The sequence below is a fragment of the Hypomesus nipponensis genome, chromosome 28, assembly GCF_054491055.1.
Source record: "Hypomesus nipponensis isolate SF chromosome 28, ASM5449105v1, whole genome shotgun sequence".
Classification (NCBI taxonomy): Eukaryota; Metazoa; Chordata; class Actinopteri; order Osmeriformes; family Osmeridae; genus Hypomesus; species Hypomesus nipponensis.
Window position 1 is genome coordinate 9,772,677 of NC_140388.1, and position 22,217 is coordinate 9,794,893.

A 22,217-nucleotide genomic window follows, 5' to 3' on the forward strand; every position below is an offset into this window, starting at 1 on the left:
ACTCAAACTCCCAGGGAGAGCTGTGTGGAACTGGATCCCTGATGTTGAGGGTACCAGCACCATGGCTCCTATTCTTCATCAACTGATACTCCCTCACATCCGACACATCTGATGGGTGGCATTGATAGGCACTGGTACGTAGGTGGTGTATGTGAGCAGATTGGGTGAGACCAACAACCACCCAGAGAGAGAGAGAGAAAGAGAGAGACAGAGAGAGAGACAGAGAGAGAGAGACAGAGAGAGAGAGAGAGAGACAGAGAGAAAGACAGAGAGAGAGAGACAGAGAGAGAGACAGAGAGAGAGACAGAGAGAGAAACAGAGAGAGACAGAGAGAGAGAGAGAGACAGAGAGAGAGAGAGAAATAAATACATATTTTTGTTTGTTCCTCTGCCTGACTAAATCTTCCCAAAAGGACGGAATACCTTGAAACCCTCCTGCAGACTTAAGGACTAGCACAGTGACGGGACAGTTTTTTACAGTCGCAGAGATCCTTCGGCAGCAGTGGCGTGTGGGCAGTGGGGCTTTTCATCGTACGATCCAGATAAACAGCAAGCACAGGGAGCAAAACAAAACACAGAAAGCTCCAGGAGGCTCTCAGCGTGTACGTGGCTGGGGACATGTACGATATCTTAGCCGTTCATCGACATACAGGTCCTCATTGTCGGGATGGCGGCGGTTGGGTTTGATAACTATGTTTAATCAAACGGTATGTTTTTAATGCATACATACACCTGCATACATGTCAAATACAAATTTGATACATATTTTAATATACATTACATAATGACACTTGTCTTCAGCCATCTCTTACATTAGGTAATGAGACATGATTGATATTCCCGTTGGCCCTCAATGCTTCGAGGCTTTGGTTTTGTATTATTGCCCCCTACTGGTGCGAATGATGGCAGTCAGACAGCAAATGTGAAGTAATTTCAGCACTTGCATTGTCCTCTAATTGTATGACAGCATCCATTCATCTGAGTGGATTCATTTGAAGTGATGAGCCTTGTAGATAGGTGTCTGTCACCACTGTATAAATCTGTCTACCTGTCAGTACAGGCTGGTAAAGAGATGCAACATGTTAGCCTGCTTTCAATCCTCTCTGGAAAGATGACAAAAGCAAAATGAAGAACAGTACCAAGCAAATCCCACATCTTATTAGTGGAACTTCTCATCCGTGTGAAAAAAAATGCATTAACTGACATTAGAGGCTTTTACATTCAAATTAAACAGGAGTTCCTTCATTAATCATCTGTATTTTATTTCGGCTCCAGTGTTACATACTGTAGCAGCTACCACAATTATTTCACATCTGCATGGTCTTAATTCAAAATGTTAAACATTCTCGTACTGTAGATGGCACTATAATGTCAAATCATCCCAGTTTCACCATCATTTCGTTGTGCGTACAAAGCAGCTGGAAATTTACATGACAAACATCCCTGGAAGGAATGTATAATTATTAATTCTTGACTAACAAAACAAAACAAGCACACTCTGACCACCCATACTAACACAGTCATCTCGTTCCGCCCCAGACCAGCATTGAGGAGTGGGAAGACTACTGGGCATGTACAAACGGATCAGACACTGTCCCGTAGCCTGTTCTGAATGGTTCATGAATATGACGAACCAGATGTCCCTAATTGTAGCTCAACCAGTGACCATCAAAGCCCAATTCTAAGCCAATATTTCTTGGAAATATGAGTAGTGGTCGAACATTAAAACAATATTGCGATGGGATCCTTAAAGTCCTGAATGACCTATGGGATTTATACAAAGAGGCCTTGAGAGTATTTGTTTGAATCAATTCAGAAAGGCCTTCAGTGTAGGGTTTAAGACTCCACAGAATAAGGCTACCTCTGAGCTACCAATGTGATTATTATGTTGCATATTGACACTGCCATGACAGACAGATATGATCTATTGCATATAGGGTCTATAAAATGAGGTGGGGGAAAAAAAAAAACGAAAAAAAAAAAAACGGAAGCAATATAAAACGAGGAGCGCTGTGTAATCTTGTTTCTCCATAATAAATACTGCAGCATCAATGCGTCGTAACCTACCAGCCCCACTTGAAACACAGCTTACCACAACCAATCATCTCCACGGAGACATCCAGAAGGTGTCCTACCCGTCATAATGCGCTGAGGCAACACCGTAACATTTCATACATCAGAGCCTAGAAACAGTTAAATGGCAAGTTTAGTTAAAGCAGAAAGGAAACTCTAAAATGGTAAAGCTATTTTGGCAGTAGAGAACAAATGGAATGAGGGCCTGAAAATTAAACGGATATTAAAGACAGACGTAAGTAGTTCAGTTCAAAGTTTGCGTCACAATTTCCTTTCAACATCAAAACTAGAGGTTTTCTGAGGGAGAAGCAGGAGACTGAAGGCCTATCTTTGGGTCAGTATCTAGGAATACATGTGCGTGAGTGAATATCACAGAAACCTCTGTATTTCACTGGCGGAAGAAAATAAGACAAGAAAACTAAGCATTTAATGAAAGGCAAACAAACAAATCTTGCGGCTTTGTGGATTACAGCTATGGAGGAATGTCTGACTACCAAGGGAGAGGGGAGAGGACGAGAGAGCAAGCAGAGAACAGGAAGTTTGTGACTGAAATGGGACAGAGGAGAGGAGAACCGCAGTCTGCCAACCAGCTGATTCGGCCTGCCGTTATTACGGTTTCCATGGTCACAAACTGGCCAACTCCACTGATTAACTGACCCAGCTAAACTCACGCCACAAAGTTCTCTCAGGAACACTGAGAACACAATGCTGCTCCAGTAGGAATAAATCTAAACTTGCCCAGTTTCATGTTAAATATTCCATAGCTTTAAACCATCTATATAACAAACTAAATTCATATTTAAAATCTTTCTCTTAACAACATCACAGATGTATCGGACAGAAGCTTCAAGGCAGCCTCAGACAGGTCTGGTGCACTTGCATAATGAAGTCCCTAGGAAACGATCACTTGCAAAAATATATAAAAAGCTGCCTTTACTCTGCAACATCGAAGATATTTATATCCTTTACGCTAACACTAAATAATATTGTGCGTGATTTAAGAGCATCATACTTCGCTAAAACAAGGTTAACGTTGGACCCGTTGCGGCTTATATTCCTTTGATATGCAAAGGAATCCAGGAATACAACGAGACAAATCACTTCCTGTGGTCAAAAGATCAGACACCTTCAGTTGTATTTAGGCTAAAAGCACTGGTCCACAGGGAATATGCTATATATTTCAGGGTGTGAACTGCGAAGCAGTCAAAACAGTAGGTATCACAGGAACTGTTCCTTGGTAGGGGAAAGCACAGAGCAGCTGTAGAAAATATATGAATCAGTTGCCAACCTTTCTCTATTAAGACAAATGACAGGATTCTATTTGGTACATCTTGTTCTCACAAGCACAGTTGGTTACTATTCTTTTGTTTAGGGAAATGATGTATTTAGTTGAATCAGATGAGAAAGACACTGAAATATAATAAGAAGCCCTTCTGAAAGCAGAGATAAGGGTGATAAGGATCTATACCAATCCTTTCTACCAGGGAACAAACTTAGTTGAAGAGGCAGCCTTCAACAATTAAGAGGCACTTTAAAAGCCCAATTGTTCTGTGGTAACTGTGCAGTGAAACTAAGGAATTCAATCAAACAGTCCTTTATAAATATACAAGGAAATAAAACAAGCAAACAACTGTGCGTTTCTTCCAAAACCATAAAATGTCAAGTCCAGGAAATCAACTGAAATAAATAAAACACTTCCATTTCAGATGTATAAACATATAAATGAAGCCAAACACAATCTCACACACACAGCGAGGAGAATGTCGTGTAAGGAGCTCTGGCAAAAAAAAAAAAAAAAAAAAAAAAAAGGAGTGTCGTTGTTTGAAGATGCCCTTTACTCTTGTTTGCTTTTCCAGAAAGATGGATGATCTTTGTGCGTTTCCTGTTCACGTAACAGCCTCTGCTTCTGCTCCGAGCTGCTTGGGTAGGTAAGTTTCACAAGGGACACGCTCTGTCGATGCCCCGGAAACTTCCACGGACCCCAGTGGCTTCCCTTTTGAGAGAATACACTGACATTATTATACAACAGCACACAGAAACACACTGCCTTTTCTTCAGAGGCATTTTGCATTGATCTGATTCTACTGGCGGATTTTTATCTCCAGTCCGGGGGGGGGGAGGGGTGGGGGGAGCGGGGGGGTCCTCCACCCACACTCACCCCACCTCAGGCTGGCCCAGACCCAGCCTCGTACTCCAACTGCTGCTTGGTCAAAAAGTACTTAAAGAACTCGTAGACCGACCACGCGATGGCTGTGGAGGGCATCTGGTAGATCACCCTCGCCTGCACCCCTTTGAAGAAGGCAGACATGCCCCCCAGGCGATACACCGTCCTGAAGGCGTTGGCCATGCCGGTCAGGTGACCGCTAATGTGCATGGAGTTGAGGACCACGTTCTCCTGCGTGTTGAGCAGGGTCTTGCACACGTCCAGGGGGTTGGTGACAGCTGCTGACACGGCCCCGGCCGCCGCCCCGGAGATGATGTGGCTGCCGGGGTGGTACTGTCTGTGGGGGTTGAGGCGCTCCTGCATCAGTTCGTAGGTCATGAAGTGGACCGCCTGGAAGGGGATGTTCATGGTCAGCTGGGTGGTGTAGCTGCGGTAGAAGGCGGCCAGGCCCTCGGTCTGATGGACCGTCCGCACGCAGTCCAGAAGGCCCCGGTAGGGAGAGTTGTACATCTGCATCCTCTGCTTCACCACTGGGTCGCGGGCACGCAGCAACGACACACACACAGAGACAGACAGACAGACACAAACATACAGACCGTCAGAATATTCTGGTCAACCACGGCTGGTTGTATTTAACAGTGAGAGCCGACCCTCCACCTCTCCCTCCCGCCTGCCTTACCTTCCGCAGGGTTCATGATGGCGTCGTGCAGGACTGTTGCCACGCTACCAGCCAGCCCTGGTGCAGACAGAGACCAGAGACCAGCATTAGAACACACACACACACCTAATACAACCCTAACCTCAAGACACAAGGCCGAACAACAGAGGGAAACAGAAGTGTTTTGAGCGAGAGCCCAGAGGGGGGGGGGAAGTGACTATACCGTTGGCTATGTGGCTGTTGCCTCCGTTCTGGATGACGTCGCTCAGCTTGCGTTTCACCCTCTCGTAGCAGGCGAAGTACAGGGCGTGGGCAGGGCCGGCACCCATCATGGTGATGTTGAGGCCCCTCAAGGGCCGGAGGAGGCCCTCCGTCCGGACGATCCTCCTCAGGGCCTCGTACACACTGCTGTACTGGGCCTTGGGGTCCGGTTGGAGGCTCTGCATTCTGGTCTGGAGGAACAGGAAACAATCACTTAGGAGACATGAGCAGGGCAGTGTCTGAGGTACCCAAGGGTCAGACCTTGGTAAAGATGGGAAAAAACGTGATTATTTATTTAAATGTTGCCTTGCTTCCAAGTATTAAAACGTCCCAGAGCTATGATTTAGGTCTGTGGTTGGATGTTGATAAAACACTGTGGTAACCTGCCTGGCCAGGACTGCACGAGCAAGCCGGATGCAGACGCAGAAAGAGAACTCGGACCCTGATTGGCCAGGATGGACCAATGGCTGTGGAAGCACGGTCTTCCACAGTTCTGCTGTAGGTCTCTACCAGTGAGACAACACTCATCCAGTCCCCTCTAAGTGATGCGTGTCTCTCACAAGCACAGGGCGGGAGGGGGGGGGGGGGGGCATGACATCTTTGTTTTACTCCTCTAAGCCAAGATATCTGGACAGCACAAAGAATGTTTGTATTTTGCCCCAAAGCGTAGGGTAACTAAAAAGGCCGACCACGTCTATCTTCCACAACATATTTCTTGTGTTTCCTTCCTTCTTTTCAACAATGACATATCAAAGTTATTAACCTCTGACACGTCTGTTTGTCCTAAAAAATCTGTTTGCCGTCATGTGATTATGTGACCAGTATCCGTGTGCGGTTACAAAACATGAACCTGATTATTCTAATTAACAGACTATTTTTCACCTTTCACCATCAAATCGCCCTATCCAAGCACGCACTACTTAAGAGATTTTTTCCAGAGATAAACCCCATGCACTTGACAACGTGGGATTATCTCTGCGTAATGAGCGCTAAGGAGAAGAGCAGGGTGTTTATCACCTGAGTATTGGTGATCCAGATCCTCAGGTGTGCAGACAGAGTTACGGAAACACTGGGAGGAGATGCCAGAGAGGATGACTCATTACCTAATGCTCATGTTGTCTCTATCTATCTGAACGCATTGGACAATCAGAATCAGAAAGGGATTTATTCGACCATGAAAGTTTGCACAGACAAGGAATTTGCTTTGGCAGGTAGGTGGATACAATAAACATATAGGAATCTTACATTTAAATATGTGGTCTAACTATGCTAAAGGTACATAAACTAGCAATAGTAAGTGGAATAGAATTAAAATAAAATACACAATAAAATAAAATATAAGTTTCCGTAATTTACATTTTAAAATACAAATATTACAGGAGATACAAATTGTACAGATACAGTTGCCACAATATGGTTAACACAATGGACAACTGGTTATATCACATTGAAGTCTCCCGTGACGTTACACTGCCTCAGGTCTTCAAGATGGATACTCGGCAGTCTCAAGGAAACGGGAAATGTAACAATAACCTGATACGGCTGGTTTAAATACTGTTGCAATGTTTCTGTGCAAACTTACACGAAATGCAATCCCTGAATGAAAAACATTTTCTTGACATTCTATACGGCGATCAAATAAAAAAGCATGGTTGTGTAATATGCTCACGCCAAGCGGCCAAACACTCTCCAAGATATTAAAAATCCAGACCACACATTGGTGCACAACTCATGGTTAACAACTCTGCCTGGGTTGTGAAATACCAACAATGTGGTTGGTATCTTGGTTGGAAATCCCCTTTTTTGAAACTCCACTCCAGTTCACCCTGCCAGTTTGGACTGGAGAGGAATACAGCTGGTCTGGGGTGAGTTTGTGTTTGACAGATGAAGGTTTTCTTAGGTGCATGATATGAAGGCAGTACTGGGAGAGGCTGCATGGCCGTTTGTTAATCAGCTGTGAAGGTGGAGCAGCAACTTTACGTCTACACACCCTAGTACACTACTTCTGCATACCTCCGATTCCAAAAGTCACAAATAGGAGTCGTATGTTCCATAAAGATTACGTCCCCTTTATCCAACGTTTTTTACACTTCTCGACTACTCCCTGCATCGCCGCCCCCCCGCAACTAAACAGGCCTTGGCGTTGCAGTCACAGAATGGCTTATTGTTTGTCAAATAATAAACAAGTCTTTAACTTCCACAGGAAAATCAAATGATTCTCAGTGACAAGCCTTCTGTTCGTTAGCTATACCACAATTCTATGAAAGGCTTCTTGCTACACTGTGGTACATGTTTCTCTTCAGCAAGGAAAACAGCATCTGGCCTCATCAAGAATGTTTCATTATTTATTTTAGGCTTCTCCAAAGTTGGTATTAAGTCTCCAGGTTATCTATTAACACGATATGTGCATTGTTTGACTGTATGTAAAGAAAAATGAACCAGTCGAACCATTGGTATCATGATGGACAGTTATCAGCCCAACAGGCAGATCCTGGCAGCTAGAGTAGAGGAAGTGGCCACAATAGCTTGTGTAAGCCTATTCAATAGAAACAATGACTTATTTGAGAGCATGTCAAAACCATCTCGTTGTCATGGATAAATGGACAGTGATTAAGATTTTGGACAATGTGTATGTATGTTGTGCAACTGTACGAATACACTGGTGTCAGGACCTCAACCTATCGGAATAAGCCGGAAAAAATATGTAAGCACAGAGGACATGGCAGGGGGCAAAGTTTACAAAGTCACTACATAAAGTATACTGCATAGTTTTGTTTTTCTTTGCGGGGGGGGGGGGGGGGGGGGGGGGGGGGGGGGGGGGGTGGAGGGGGATGGGGTGTACAGTGACACACAGAACCTCCAATGGATTTCATGGACTTATTTGGATCCAATGAGAAACACGTATATGCTTGCAGATTTAACACCATATTAGCAGCTTTTGAAGCCAAACAATACTCTGACCAGAATGTGACCTTCACTTGCTGGACTGGGACAGAATGATCTGAGTAGAAGACAGAGCAGAATCGTATACTCTGTAAGAGTTAACTGAACAAACGACAGTAAATCTGAATATTCTGACAATTTAAGCAAGTAGCCAAGTAATTAGCTAACGTTGGCTAACTTGATGCAAGATTTATGTCGGTAGATTGATTAGTAGCTAGCTGGCGAAAGGACTCCGCCATCAGTCGAGTGGCTTTGGAACAAGTTGACATTTTCAAGCATTTGTCAAACACAGAATGTCAATTTCAAGCTGCCAATGTCCGTAACGTTGGGGCTACTCTTATCATGATCGTGTACATGGCAGTGCAGTTAGCTTGCTAGCCAACAAGGGCGGCTCTTCCCTGACCCTGGCTACTCAAGTTTGCTAGCAGCACTTACTAGCTAGCTAGCATAAAGCTTTTATTTCTGCTGCCTATGGAATCGGACAAAATCTTAAATCGGAAAGAGGTGAGGAAGCTGTAAAAACATTGCTGTGCATTTTGAGAATCAGGCTAACGATGCGCTAGCTGGCCAGAGTAGTGCACTAAGCTTACCTTGACAGAGTCTACAGGGTACATCACCGTGTGCTCCAGTATTCCTGCCACGGCTCCTGCTGTCATGTGGGTCGTTATTGAGACATGAGGTGGCAAACTCTCGTAGTCACCGTCGCCTTCCGACGACTCGGTATCTTTACTTTTAATCTCCGACATCTCCAACGTTGCCACCACCGGGTCCGCGCTCAACTCCATGCGGGGGGACACTGGTCTAAAATAGATTTTCACACGTAAGCTACCGGGGACCTCGGCGGCATGGACAACCACAACATCACTATCACTGAGTTCCAGCGCCTTGATGACGTCAGCAACACGAACGATATCTGCTTTCGAGTTTAGCCAATGAAAATCAAGAAAACTGAAAATAAGGCGGACTCATTGTCGTGGTTGGCCAATGAAAAGTGGCCCTCTGTATGCACTGTTGTAAAGTGACAGTTTGACAGTTCCGTCAGTAACTTATTTCACTGAAGGGTCTCCTTTTAACATGGTCTTCTTATATAGATTTTCGATTAAATAGTAGTGAGACTGGTGAAATGCCACTGTCAGTCATTTGTGAATAAACTGGTAGATACCAGAAAAATTACATAGTATAATAACTTTTAATTGGATCCATCGGGCCAGCTGTCATTGGGCGAACTAATGAAAGATTAGTAGGGTGTGGTACGCTTGTCTAACAACATCTGTTCAAAAGGATAGAGCTAAATTATGCAAAAAGAAACAAGAAGGCAATATTCCCCACCCTTCTTGGAAATAGTTTGACTCTTTTGGTCGTTCATATTGTTTCACTATAGCAAAATCTGATCATGTAAAATACATCTGCATCATTTACTATCATTACATAATGTAGATCTAGTGTAGGCCTATTTAAATTACTACAGTAATCATGAAATCTAACTCTGGGTTTGTGTCATTTTAATTTAGGACTACATCGTAAGTCTAAACGTATCAAGTGTCGCACACATGATGTAAACGGAGTGTGGAAATTCTGTCTCCCTATTACCTTGGATGGTTGTGAAAATATCGTTTTCTTCATAAGCATCAGGTTGCTACGGTCTCAAGTAAGGGTACTGAATTTCTTGGTTTCTTATGCCCTGATAGACTGATCAATCCTGCTTTGTTCTCCTGACTTACACATACTCTCCCCCATAGCTAGTCATGTGAACAGTAGTCTTATGAACTAGCCTAAAGTGGGTACAATCCTTTAGTTTTCACATTGTGCTAATTTGTTGGGTTATTTAAACCCCTTCACAAAATGTTAACAAGTCAGCATTGTGCAACAAGTCATCAATACTTGGATCAATACTTCACAAATTGCAGAAGTACTGACATTTGGTTTTATTTACAGAAAGGTTTGATTATAAAACAACAATGACACAAAAAGTATCTTGCACTTTAGTTTCTTAGAGGTTCATTCCAGTGGGCCAAAAGAAACAAATCATGCTGCAGAATGTTTTTCTGCTAAGCCATTGTTTCATTTCCTACTTTACATCTGTCAATAATGTATTATCTGCTATCTGTTTGTCTCCCCCTACTCTTGTTGCATACCAGAAGTTTGAATTTCACCTGAAGATTAAATTGTTCTCCATGGGTGCCAATCTAATGCCAGTTATTTTGCCATCACAATCAATAAACATGTTTTTCTGTGGAAAGAACTAGAACTTATTTAACTGATTCATAGTTTATAACTTTCCCAATGGATCTGGCTTCACCCCTGGTGGAAACACCACTAACATAAACATCCCACCCCCGGATGTGAATACTTAACTGACTGCTGTATCATTCTCAATGGGCACGAGGCTTGACCTATGCATAGGGACAGTGACTCAGCACAAACCTATTGTTTACATAGCAGTGGGGTCAGATGGCTGAGCGGTTAGGGAATCGGACTATTAATCAGAAGGTTGCCGGTTTGATTCCCGGTTGCGCAAATTACGTTGTGTCCTTGGGCAAGGCATTTCACCCTACTTGCCTCGGGGGGAATGTCCTTGTACTTACTGTAAGTCGCTCTGGATAAGAAATGACTAAATGTAAATAACATATGTGTCTAGAAATAATTGTATTCTACAGTTTATAGTCGAAAGGTTTACAGTCTGACTATATACAATACGATCAGTGCATGCCAAATGAGGTAAACAGGGAACACCTATAAATAACTGCAGTGGTTGCTTTTTAACAGCCGCTGCTTGTGCAGGAGATACATAATTTATTGTGAGAGTTGTTCAGTTTTTAGAGTGTGTCCTCAGTGAGCTGGTTGCTAAGACACAGTATGCATCTTGCAATGTGAAATAATGTCAGATGCATCCGCCAAATTATATTCTGTCACCTCCATTGACTGGTATCTTGACTTTGAATATCACACTGAAAAAGAAAACCAATATGACCATATGATTACTAATAATTTGGATCCAGTATGTTACACTCACACATTGAGAAATTCAACAGTCGCTTTTCCTACAAAATATGTAACAAGTCAAACATTCACAGAAAATCCATGATATTATCCTTAAAAAAAATATATATGTATAAATATTTTATATATTATTTTCCCAGTACCAGTTCAGTCTATTTCTAAACACATCTTCACAGCTTACCTCCACTGTTAGTTCATCCCTCTTTTGTCAGTAGGAGACCTGAAACGTAACCCATCCGAGAGTGGACAGAAAACAAACTCCTTCAGTGTGTGTCCAACCTGGCCACCCAGACACTCAGAGACAGGCTGGCTCCAATAACGCAGCCTCCTATGTGACATGTGGTTGGCTGACCTGGCTATTAGTGGCTGTCTGCAGCTTAGTGAGTTGGACTGACATTTGGGGTTACAGCTCTGTTGTTCCTGTCCTGCTGGGGAGCTGTGAACTCTGGTGCTGCATGTCTGTATGCTTCTGCAGTCCTTATGTTATCATGACAAGCCCTTCACTCAACACTCAAATCAATCATGTTCAATTGAAGCAAAGGACTAAGGGACATTATACACAACAGTTAAAGTGCAAGATCATGATCACATGATCTATATGTTCTTGATTGGCTGTTTCTACAAGAGACATACTCCATGCAAAAAGTAGTCTCACCTCTGAAGAGGAAATTATTCAAGCTGAAGGATGAATTTGGGAAAGCACATCATTTACACTTAATCTGAATAACTCAACCAATGGCAAAAAACATTTTTGGATTCTTTTTATTTTTCCAACAGCAATGGGATGATTTGACAAAGGGTCTGTGCAAACAGTAATTCACCTACTTGAATATAAATATAGTGACTGTGCTTTCAGTAACTACCCCACAGATCAGCAGTGACTTCCCAGCTTCTGAAAATGAAGCGCAGTGCGTTTGGGAATACATCTGAAGGAGTTTCTAACTGAATCGTTACCGACACACCATCGCAGGACCCCACTGACCGAGCCTGCTGACCAGGCTTCACCCCACAGCCGGAGCCTCATGGCTCAGGAGAATCAGCTGTTGTGGCTTGGAGCCCCATGACCGCTCCACAGTGATAAGACATGAATAAATATTGCACTGCTGTAGCTCGCATGGAGTCAAGCTAAACCTGTTCAGCAACCAATCAAGGACAGGAAGCATGAAAGATCTGGGAGAGACGACCTACGCTGAACTCGGACCCCATCGTTTAACCCGTGGAAATTACCTGTAAATAATTTAACAGCACTGGACTGGTAGGGATGGTAGTTACACTTCCCAGTGTCTTCAGTCCATTCCTTTTAAACTCATTCACTAAAGAAATGTTTTCCGTAATTTCCCAAGAGCTAGGTCCGTTTTTCATAAGTTCATAAACAATAGTAGAAAGAATCACAAAATATATAAAAATACGTTGTGCCGAGCAAACCAAGTATGAGATCATTCGGGTCTAAAACTTGACTTATCCCAATACAGAAACACTCATCAATCACACATCCAAAAAGGCATACATAAAATAACATGAAAATGTGTCATGAAATCTACAGTATTTATAGTATTATTTATGTTACCTGGCCAGATGTTGTCCAGTAACTTTGTCTATGACATTACTTATAAGTGGGAATGAGAAGGCAGCTGCCATTTTAACTATGTATAATCCAGACACAAGGAACACTAAAACATCAGGCAAGAACAGTCTCTCTGTACCTCATTCACATTTCTCATAATAGAAAAAGGCAGAATTCTTTCATATCAACAAAAATAAATAAACTGAGAAGAAAAAATAACCGAAGACAATCCAAGGCTACAAATTCAACATGCAACATGTTTTACATTAGCGTTGCCTGAATCTCAACATTGCTTCTCATAGTTCCCTAGGCTCCCAACCAAGAAGGTAGCCATTTTCAGGATATACACACAAATAAACAAGGCCTTATGATGAAGGTGTACACAGATGGACTGAGGTGGGTGGGGCAAGGAGAACAGTTTGTTTGAGTGACAAGTGAAGGAGCCTATAGGGTGATGGGGAGTGAGGGGGAGACCAATCCCTCCTCCAGCCATTGGACAGGGGAAGAGCTGCAGCGCTGGGCCGTGCGCCGGTGGATGCGACGTAGGCGGAGCAAGTAGAGCAGGATGGACAGGAGAACCACTAGGAAGCAGGCCAAGAACAGGAAGTGGTTGTTGACGAAGGAGAAGCTGTGTCGCCAGTGAGAGTGCACTCCTTTAAGACTCTCCTGCTGCATATCCCTGTGTGACCAGAACAGCTCAGCAGTGAGTGATAGAGCTAGGGAGCCTCACATGATTTAATCATGACCCGTCAGAGGATGTTATAAAATAGAAATACGATACTGCAAAAAAAATCTTAGACACAAGTAAAAATAATAAGCACAAAAAAAAAAAAAAAAAAAGAATTATATTGAAATATTTACTAAACAAATGATAGAAATAATGCTCTTTTCCACTGACAAAAACAAACACACATCTAAAATCACAATAATGTGAAAAATCTCTGACAGGGTATGGACTTTCCATTCTGTATGTGTATCCTTATGTTACCTCAGAGGCAGGAAGCGGGTCCTGTAAAGAATGGCTCCTAAAGTCCATTGCACCTCTTTGTCGTAGACCAAGAGAGCCGTTTTGAGGTTTTTATAATCCGCAGGGAAGGAGAAACCAGAGTGAAACACCTCATACATCCAGGCCGATTTAAAACACTGGTACCTGCACACAAGCAAAACATGGACTCAATCAAATGATCGCTCTTCCGTATTTACTCAAAAGCAGTAGTGTATTGTGCAAACCTCTTGGGCACAACAAACATTTAAAGTCAAGCAAAAATTGCACATTGCACTTTTCAACTGCCACACAAATACAGAATACAACAAATGTATTTAAGACAATATTCATGTAAATAATATTGGGTGCTTATACTGTATATTAAATAAAATATATATTCAATTGTATGCTGTCGGCAACTTTTACTTTCTGGGAGACCAGACACGTTCTAAGATGTTCCACTGGTGAGACATACTTGAGCCTGTGCATATCAGCATGAGAAGCATACAAGCCGGCGTCAAATCTCTCCTTCAGAGTCCTCCACTGGGTGGCACAGTAACTCTGCAGAGCAAGCACAATGGGGGGGGGAAAAAAACCCCTCCTATGGTGATCTCCAAACAGCAAATGTCCTGCCAACCCCTTCGTCAGATGCGTTTTCCCACAGAGAAGGTGGTGGTGGTGCGGTGTGTCTAACCTTGGCCGCGCTGCTGTACTTGGAGGAGTTGTAGTCCCCGCCCATGCGCAGCACATCTTCGGTGCAGTAGTAGAACTCGGAGAAGCCGTAGAACTGGCTGTTGGAGTAGTCGATGGGCGGCTGGTAGACTCCGCTGAGGGAGGAGTGAGTCTGGTTGGTGTGGTTGAGGAAGGGCTGGAGAAGCCGTCTGCACTGGTCGAAGTCCCCGGTTCCCCTCAGGTGGAGCCTGCGATCACCCGGGCCCACCTCGTCCTGCAGGTCTGTGGGCAGACACGGGTCCAAGAGAGGGGACTCCGCCGTGTCACCGACATGCTGGTCCAGGAGCCTGGACCCAAAACAACAAGACGTATTGTATAGTTAGACCACATATTTCAGTTTTAGGATTCCTATATGTTTAATGTATGCAGCTTCCTGCCAAAGTCTGTGCAAACTTTCATGGCAAATAAAACCCTTTTTGATTCTGATTTCTGAGTATCATGGAGACATTGGGACGGATGAATGATGACTTTCTTCCTCCCTTACGGGGAAACTGCTATGTCACAGCAGTGCATCGAAACAGTTCCACTTGTATCATACACTCTTCACCTCCAACTCAGCTAACGCTGATTGGAATGGACCATGCCCTACACCTGGACTGTGCGGTGGGTTCTTACTTATTCCGAGCGATCGTGTTCCTAAACAGGTTCTCTTCGTATCGTTGTCGAGCGGCGTTGCCCCCGAAGCCCAGGAACGTGGACACGTACACGCGGTAAACGTGCTCGGTGCGATGAGCGTCACAGCCCAGGTTGAATTCCGCCAGCAAGTTCTTGGCCACTTCCTCCTGCGAGGCATAGGAAGTCAGCAACTAAATGGCAAGCGTCCCAGAACACCGATCCACTTACATCTGGCACGGTGTCACTGACACACTCACGTCTAATTAGTAACATGCATGTCGTGTTGAATGTTGAAGGAGAAGCGTCTGAGCACGTGCGACCACAAGGTAACATTGTAAGCTTGTTCGATTCATTTTGGACTAAACTGAGATCACTGTGTCTGATTTAAAGTGAAAACAACAAAGAAGATGGGAATATACAAATAGACTCTTAAAATCGGAAAAGTATGAATGGATATTGAAACGGGTAAATAAAAAAGGTGGGGGAGGGATAGAAGGTTTTATGGTACGATTCATAAGGTCATGGGTCTTTTGCCACACTAATGATCTTAACGCTCAAGTCCAAACTCTGCTATTCGGCCATGCAACAGGCTTATCTTGACCGAAGGCTTCCAACAGTCCAAAAGAGCACTTCCTCGCCAGGAGCAATAACATGGCGTATACAGGGTTAACCAGGAAATGATAAAGAGGAGGAAAGGGGGGGGGGGGGGGGGCACAAGAAACGAGGTGAGTGACAAAACCAAAGACAATACAAAAAAAGGGAAATTGTGGATAATAACCTGTTGTGGAGAAGCAAAGCTTACAGTTTTGGGCACTTCGTATGCAATCTGCGTGGAGACGCCGCCCATGTCCAGCACCCCTGCGGTCCTCTTCCTCACCAGCGCCTCCTGGTGGTCGGCCCCTGGGATCTGCACCTCCACCGTGGCTTCCCTGTCAGCTAGGGCACACGGAGGAGGGGAGAGAAACAGGTTCAACGTGAATCCCCTCAAAAGGCATGAGCGAAAACATTAGAACCAACTCACAGAATACAATTGAAGTGTGTGAGTTAAGGGGTGTCACTTTATATACTTACCGTTACCAAGGTGATTGAACCGTCCGAGGACGAAGTTAATGCCGATCCAGGCGTACACGCCTACCAAACACAAAGAGTGGATTATTGATAACACCTTCCTCCCCAGCTTGCCTTTCACAGCTGCTCTGACACACATCCATGACACGCGACAGCATTGACTCAGAGAACGGGAGTCAGGTGGCTGAGTGGTTAAGGAATCGGGCTAGTAATCGGAAGGTTGCTGGTTCGATTCCCGGCTGTGCCAAATGACGTTGTCCTTGGGGAAGGCATCCTACTTGCCTCGGGGGGGGAATGTCCCTGTACTTACTATAAGTCACTCTGGATAAGAGCGTCTGCTAAATGACTAAATGTAACGTAGAATGACGGTAATCTAACCTTCCTGTTTCCCAGAGATGACCTCCACGTGGGAATCAGAGAAGAGGAAGTTGAAGCGAACGGGGATGTCAGTCCTCAGGTCCTCCAGGAGAGCCTCCTGCTGACTGAGAAGCACAGAGCACAATATAAATGTCACACCGTCAGTATTTACAGATCCCTTCTCGCCACGTAGAAAACAAGCGCAGAACTGGATAGCTGTCATGTAAATGGCATGTTATTTCCTTATCTGTTTTTGAATACTGAAGCAATCTCTACCTATCAGGCAACACCCTCATGCCAGCTGTGCAGAGGATGTAGAGAGGAGTCTCCTGGTGCTTGTTCTTGGGGATGTGCAGGGCTGCAAAGCTCAACAAGGGGTAGATGTAATCACTGGCCTTCTCCGGTGACGAGGCAAGCTCAGAGATCCCTGGAAACAGGAAGCCCAAAGGAGACATGGAATCAGAGCTTGATCTTGGGAATGTCAAACTAGTTATGAACACGACCGTCTCGTGTGACACAGTGGGAAGGACGCCCGTTTCTGTCGTAAACCCTTTAATGCGCAGTCACCCATCTGCATTCATGTAACATATTCATTTAGCAAACACTTTTATCCAAAGTGACACACTCTGATCTGCGGTCCAAGGCTCTCCCAATGAGCTGGAGCCATCTCCACTATGACTAACCTGGCTTGATCTTCATGACCACCGGCTTGCGGTGCTGGTCTCTCATCTGCCTGATGTCCAGCAGGTCGTGTGGGTTCCCGTTGTGCCGGGGCCAGCAGTACACAAACACCCTGGAACCACTGCTGCCGCAGTCCACTACCAGACCATAGTTCAGGTTGGGATTGCTGGTGTCAGTTGCTTCCACGTCAGTGACCCTCGCCAAATGCCTTGCGAGTAAACAAACAAAACAAAAACTTTGTCTTCATCAAGACAGACAGATACTTTCTTCACCGCCAGCGTGATCCAAAACGAAACGAACAACACCTAACTGATCCAGAGAGACATGCTGTTGGCAGATACCTGTGGAAGTGGCTGTCCTTTTTTATCCAGCTGTCCTGGCCCTTTCCTGTTACCAGGACGACGTAGAGCAGGCCCAGTAGGCCAACCAGGAGGCAGATAAAGATCAGCTGACGGAACGATGGCAGCAGGAAACGAGGGAGAACCTGTGGGGACAGGCTGAAGTGCCACGATGCAGGGAAAAGGCACGAGAAACTGATCCTGCCAGGAGAGAATTAGAATTCAAATGAATGCTCCATGATTACCTCTAAATGTTAATGGTGCTTAGGTCATTTAAAACCCTCAATAAGGATAGCTGTTCTATCAATTATTCAACTTGTTCAGGGATACACAGTCGTGTTACTGGAGTCCAGTTGCTTTTCACTGCGACCACTGTTTTAACTACATAACCTGATTCAGATTATCAGCCATCTGAAATTAGAATCAGATGGGCTAAATTTGAGTTGGAGTAAAAACCTACAGGACTGTAGCTGTCCAGTAACTGGGTTGCCAGGCTTCAAGATAGATGGTCCTACCAATTGCTTTTAGACAACCACAACATTAAGCACCAACAGGCAATAGGACAACCCAAAGCTTGGAAGAATCCAATGTCAAGCATACCTTCCCATGGTGTGGATTGTTCTCAATCTTCGATCAGACGGTAGTTAGATGAATGACAATCAGGATAGGGGAGACTGGAGGTGTTGGCTTCGAGACACCATTGCCTAAGTTTCTTCCTCTGTTCATAATATTTGCATACATAGAGGTTAACGTAATGTTAGTAGCTGCTAGCTACGTAGATAATAATACGTTAACTGGTTAGATTGACATTGGCTGCATATTACTGTGTTGTTCACTAGCTTCTGCTGTATATGGTTTTCTGACGTTTCTTAAAACACGGTGTACAACCAAGTTGACAAGCTAGCTAATGTAGTGCCAGCCAAGAGTACACAGAGCAGCCAGCTATGTAGATCCAAGTGTTAACCTCGCTATCTACTAACCTAAACTGCCACGTACATGTTACGGTGCTGTACAGCCAAGTTGGGAAATTTAGCCAGCTGCGCCTAGCTAGTAAGCATACCACTACTAGAGTAGCTAGCCAGCTACCTTATCAGCTGACGGTGACGACCATTTAGCAAGGTAGTGTAGCTAATTGCTATAATAAATCACTTACCATTGCATCGGATTTTCAAAAGCCTTTCTTCACATCAATATGTCATTTGGTAGCTAACCATTAATGGCAAGAAAGACTGGGAAGGCTAGGCTTGCTTAACTAGTTTAACCGCTAGCTAAGCAACCCCTACGGCTACTGCTGCCACGAGCTAAATCGGTTACCGCGCAAGCGTCAATTTTGTAAGTGAAGACTTTTGGGTACGCTTTATTTGGACGTTTGTGCTTTCCTGTTTATTCTGGTCGGCCAAGATAGCCCAAAGCGTAATTATTGCGTCAACAGACACCACAATAACACAGAGAATAATTTAATGTATCCCCCAGTCTTGCAGCTGAAGTTTTTATTAAATCGTATAATATATATAACTGATGATTGCAATAAAACATTTGGCATCATGATATTTTCTTTATTAGAGTGGTACAATTAAAATGTCAAAAGGCCACTTAAAATATATATTTTAAAAGGTAGTCCCTGATGGCGTTCACAGGCATCAATAAACATGTTACAAGAACAGACAGTTACTTATTGGTGGCCTTTTACAGCCACTCATGGAGGGTGTGAAATTACCATTGCAGAATCGTCCTTCTGTTAGTGCTTGTGTTTTTACTGTGCAGGCTCAAGCCGCTTTGTCGAGATCATACCTGTTGATAAAGACAGAAAACATAAGTCTCCAAATCCTAGCTGTACTAAATAAACGAACTTTCCAAAAAAAACGAGAAGCTAACCTGACTCTGTCAAGGTAAGTCGACTCAGCTCTGTGTCCAACTCCTCGTCTGTGATATTGAAGTGGTTTTGAGGCACCGAAGGCAAAGAGCTTAGCAGGTTGTCCCCAAGAACACAGGGCTCCGTAGCAGGTGAGAAGGGGTGAGTTGGAACGTCAGGTAAAGTGGAAGGCCCAACGAGCTCCGAGTCTCTCAATAGACACTCCAGCTCTTCTTCCAACTCGTCCGTGTCTCCATCTGCTAAAGAAGGAGGAACGTTCGCTTGAATATTTACATGAAAATGTGGATTTTGTTTGTAAAGGTTGAAAAAGTATTTTTGAAAAAAGTTCTGGAAGGTTGAAAAAAAAAATGGATGTGAAGCGCAGTATAGAGATGAATAGAATATCGACTCACTTGGGTTGAGCCCTCCACCAGACAGAGCTTGGCTCACTTCATCCTGGTTGTCACACAACTGAAACACAAACAGACAAACACTTTTAATGATACAACGTGGACACCGAACAGCTCACTCGAAAACACCGCCAGGCGGTCTCAAAACAGAGCAAGACCTCTTGGATTTGATCGACTAGACTCTCAGCTCTCTCCACGGTCACATCCTTCAGAGACACTTGAAGGGCTGCCACTCCCGCCTGGTAAGCTTGTACAACCTACAGACGCGTGAAGAACAAGAAGCCCATTGAAACAGACACGCACACTGCATTGATGACAGCTAACTAACCGGCGTCAACAACAAATGATTTAACGCCCCTGTGCGCTGTGCGCCTCACCAGCTTCTCAGTCTGTGAGTGTGCTATTCTGTCCAAGATGCCCTTGACGGTCTCTAGCTGAGAATGCAGACGGTCTGCTCTCTTCTCCACACGTTTTCTGCTCCTCAAACACCTCAGAGCCTGTGGGAAGGAAAGAGCCAACGTTCGTTTACAAGGCCTCAGGAACACTCAGAGCTCGATCGTCAGACGGGTGGAAACCTACCTGGGATTTCTTGCCCTGACGCAAACACACCTTAGCTTCTTCTCTACACCTGCACACACACATGGCACAACATGTCACTCACCCGCCCCCAAAAATACTGCCCAACATCCAAATCACAAGTAAGCTACAAGTTCATACTTCTCGGACTCTTGACCCAGCGTCTCCACCTTCTCTTCAAGCAGCTTTTCGCTGCGCTGCAACTGGTAGATGCCCATGTCCACATCGCTGACAGGAGAGATACAGTTCTGTCCCGGCTGCGAAAACTTGACTATCTGTACAGATCCACAACACAAAACATGGATCGAGTGAAAACGGTTCTCCATTTTTGTAGAAAGGCATAAACATTAAAAGGAGATATGCCTGATAAATGTATCCTATGATACAGCTAGTCCTTGACTCTGTGATCTAGTTCACAGACGAGGCCTCACCTTCTCTCCATCTTGTAACGTCACAGCCACTTGCTTCTCTCTCTGCAGCTGTAGCAGAGCCATGCACAGGGTGCTCTCATCAACACAAATGTGGGAGGCTAAAGTACGTAGTTCCTGATAGGACAGGAGAGAGCGACTGGCCAATGGCGAGCTCCGGTACCCAGCCAGCAGTTCCGCTGCCTTCTCCTAGAGGAAACAGAAAATAAACAGAAACGAATTAAATACATTCACGTGTTATTTAGTTTCTATAATAAATTTGATCTAATCCACACACCTTCACCAGTTCAATAACAACAAAAGACTCTTCCAAAGCAATGTGACTCCTGCCCAGTAGAGTGGAGAAAGTCCATTTTAAAGGCTTCACCAGCAACAGACCCACACCCCAGGACAGCCAACCAGAGTCTACATTTGCTGCAAACTCCGCTTCTCTCTGTATCCTGCCACATCTGCCAGTGGACAGACAGACAGTTAATTTAAATTATCCTGACAAGTCATGATGTTTTAACAACTCGGCAAGGAGTGCAAATCCATGACAAGACATTTAAAGATTATACCTGGTCATGCTTTGAATGACAGTGCCAAGACCTAAAGGGAGAGTTCCTTTTCTTCGGAAGGTGTCGTTCAAATCTTGCAGATTAACAAGCACTGTACCACACCGCCTGCAGTTCTGTACAATGAGAGACGTCCAAAAGTCAATTTTACTGTCCCAATCCGTTGTGTTTACTTCTCGGTTTTCTTTGAAGTCAGAAAATAGGAAATTCATCCGTTCATCATCCTCCCATTCCGGTGGTAAAGTTGACTCTGAAGACATCTCTTCGAGGATCGGTTTGTACCGTTTAGTATAGGCCTAGTGAGAGACACAAAAGATCATTACCATGCGCCTTGCAATGTAGGAGCGATTACTGCAATACTGCTTGTAGGTTCTTAAATCACAAATTGTCAACAGCATAGATCTTCAAACAAGTAAGTTTACCTTTAGTTACAACTGGACAGAAACAGAAAGCCTGGCCGGTTTGGATTCGGTTTCAGTAGGCTACTCTCTGGACTCGGGTCTTGTTCGGAATATGCAGCCCGACCCTAACTCTTAAGACATTCCTCTCGCTATATCCACGTTTACACGACTAGTTAACGAGCAACTTACCGTACTTAATTATTACTACGCTGCTTAATGAATACAAGGTATTCAACTACTGTCAAACAGCAACTGAAACGATGGAAAGCCCACTCCTGGGTCAGCGTGCTTCACTTCTGTGTTGTTGTTTTCAGTGAGTTACCTCTTAACCTCAGACATGCGCTGTGTCTTCGCAAAAAAAATCATGTTCACGACCATCACTAAATTCTAGGTTGCGCAACATTGTGGCAAGTACTAAACATTACGAAGAAAAAGTAGATACAATTGTTTATTTACTGGTTTATTTTAGTTCAAGTTTTAATGGTTAATCCTTATATCTTTCAGCATTCTATGAACGTGTATATATGAGTGTGTATATGTTACATTAAATATGGATAC

General features: G+C 44.2%; 3 protein-coding genes across 6 annotated transcripts; all 3 read right to left on the reverse strand.

Moving 5' to 3' along the window:
* Positions 1 to 1,236: 1,236 nt before the first annotated feature.
* slc25a37 (solute carrier family 25 member 37) lies at positions 1,237 to 8,968 on the reverse strand. 2 transcript variants are annotated; one of them, XM_084695021.1, is made up of 4 exons: positions 8,689 to 8,968; positions 5,118 to 5,346; positions 4,916 to 4,972; positions 1,237 to 4,766 (listed from the first exon to the last, which is right to left on the reverse strand). In XM_084695021.1, the coding sequence occupies exons 1-4, from the start codon at positions 8,881 to 8,883 to the stop codon at positions 4,237 to 4,239; spliced, it is 1,011 nt and encodes a 336-aa protein (XP_084551147.1). In that variant the 5' UTR covers positions 8,884 to 8,968; the 3' UTR covers positions 1,237 to 4,236. The 2 variants fall into 2 exon arrangements, with proteins under 2 accessions (XP_084551147.1, XP_084551148.1); XM_084695022.1 differs by lacking the exon at positions 8,689 to 8,968 and adding an exon at positions 7,604 to 7,929.
* Positions 8,969 to 11,844: 2,876 nt separating this feature from the next.
* On the reverse strand, positions 11,845 to 18,753 carry entpd4 (ectonucleoside triphosphate diphosphohydrolase 4). 2 transcript variants are annotated; one of them, XM_084694920.1, is made up of 13 exons: positions 18,592 to 18,753; positions 18,039 to 18,156; positions 17,442 to 17,639; positions 17,103 to 17,308; positions 16,696 to 16,846; positions 16,441 to 16,544; positions 16,066 to 16,125; positions 15,797 to 15,930; positions 14,995 to 15,161; positions 14,342 to 14,666; positions 14,123 to 14,208; positions 13,651 to 13,812; positions 11,845 to 13,341 (listed from the first exon to the last, which is right to left on the reverse strand). In XM_084694920.1, exons 2-13 carry the CDS (start codon positions 18,044 to 18,046, stop codon positions 13,107 to 13,109), a joined length of 1,836 nt encoding a protein of 611 aa, XP_084551046.1. In that variant the 5' UTR covers positions 18,047 to 18,156; positions 18,592 to 18,753; the 3' UTR covers positions 11,845 to 13,106. The 2 variants fall into 2 exon arrangements, with proteins under 2 accessions (XP_084551046.1, XP_084551045.1); XM_084694919.1 differs by having other exon boundaries at positions 15,773 to 15,930.
* Positions 18,754 to 18,892: 139 nt separating this feature from the next.
* chmp7 (charged multivesicular body protein 7) lies at positions 18,893 to 21,977 on the reverse strand. Of its 2 annotated transcripts, none has more exons than XM_084694922.1 (11): positions 21,681 to 21,977; positions 21,262 to 21,554; positions 20,982 to 21,153; positions 20,708 to 20,893; positions 20,418 to 20,551; positions 20,280 to 20,328; positions 20,078 to 20,197; positions 19,859 to 19,957; positions 19,704 to 19,761; positions 19,314 to 19,547; positions 18,893 to 19,229 (listed from the first exon to the last, which is right to left on the reverse strand). In XM_084694922.1, exons 2-11 carry the CDS (start codon positions 21,516 to 21,518, stop codon positions 19,192 to 19,194), a joined length of 1,347 nt encoding a protein of 448 aa, XP_084551048.1. In that variant the 5' UTR covers positions 21,519 to 21,554; positions 21,681 to 21,977; the 3' UTR covers positions 18,893 to 19,191. The 2 variants fall into 2 exon arrangements, with proteins under 2 accessions (XP_084551048.1, XP_084551047.1); XM_084694921.1 differs by having other exon boundaries at positions 18,895 to 19,229; positions 19,314 to 19,550.
* Between the last annotated feature and the right edge of the window lie 240 nt (positions 21,978 to 22,217).

What these genes read in the sequence shown, in the direction of transcription:
- slc25a37 (XM_084695021.1), bottom strand. Translation starts at nt 8,883, where the DNA reads ATGGAGTTGAGCGCGGACCCGGTGGTGGCAACGTTGGAGATGTCGGAG. An exon ending in ACCCTGTAGACTCTGTCAAG is followed by an intron (nt 5,347 to 8,688) that starts GTAAGCTTAGTG and finishes CTGTTCCTCCAG; the next exon opens with ACCAGAATGCAGAGCCTCCA. An exon ending in CATCATGAACCCTGCGGAAG is followed by an intron (nt 4,767 to 4,915) that starts GTAAGGCAGGCG and finishes CCCGCGACCCAG; the next exon opens with TGGTGAAGCAGAGGATGCAG.
- entpd4 (XM_084694919.1), bottom strand. An exon ending in AAGGACAGCCACTTCCACAG is followed by an intron (nt 17,309 to 17,441) that starts GTATCTGCCAAC and finishes TTTACTCGCAAG; the next exon opens with GCATTTGGCGAGGGTCACTG. An exon ending in AACACGATCGCTCGGAATAA is followed by an intron (nt 14,667 to 14,994) that starts GTAAGAACCCAC and finishes TTTTGGGTCCAG; the next exon opens with GCTCCTGGACCAGCATGTCG.
- chmp7 (XM_084694921.1), bottom strand. Translation starts at nt 21,518, where the DNA reads ATGTCTTCAGAGTCAACTTTACCACCGGAATGGGAGGATGATGAACGG. An exon ending in TAGTCGATCAAATCCAAGAG is followed by an intron (nt 19,762 to 19,858) that starts GTCTTGCTCTGT and finishes TTTGTGTTTCAG; the next exon opens with TTGTGTGACAACCAGGATGA. An exon ending in ACTTACCTTGACAGAGTCAG is followed by an intron (nt 19,230 to 19,313) that starts GTTAGCTTCTCG and finishes CTTTATCAACAG; the next exon opens with GTATGATCTCGACAAAGCGG.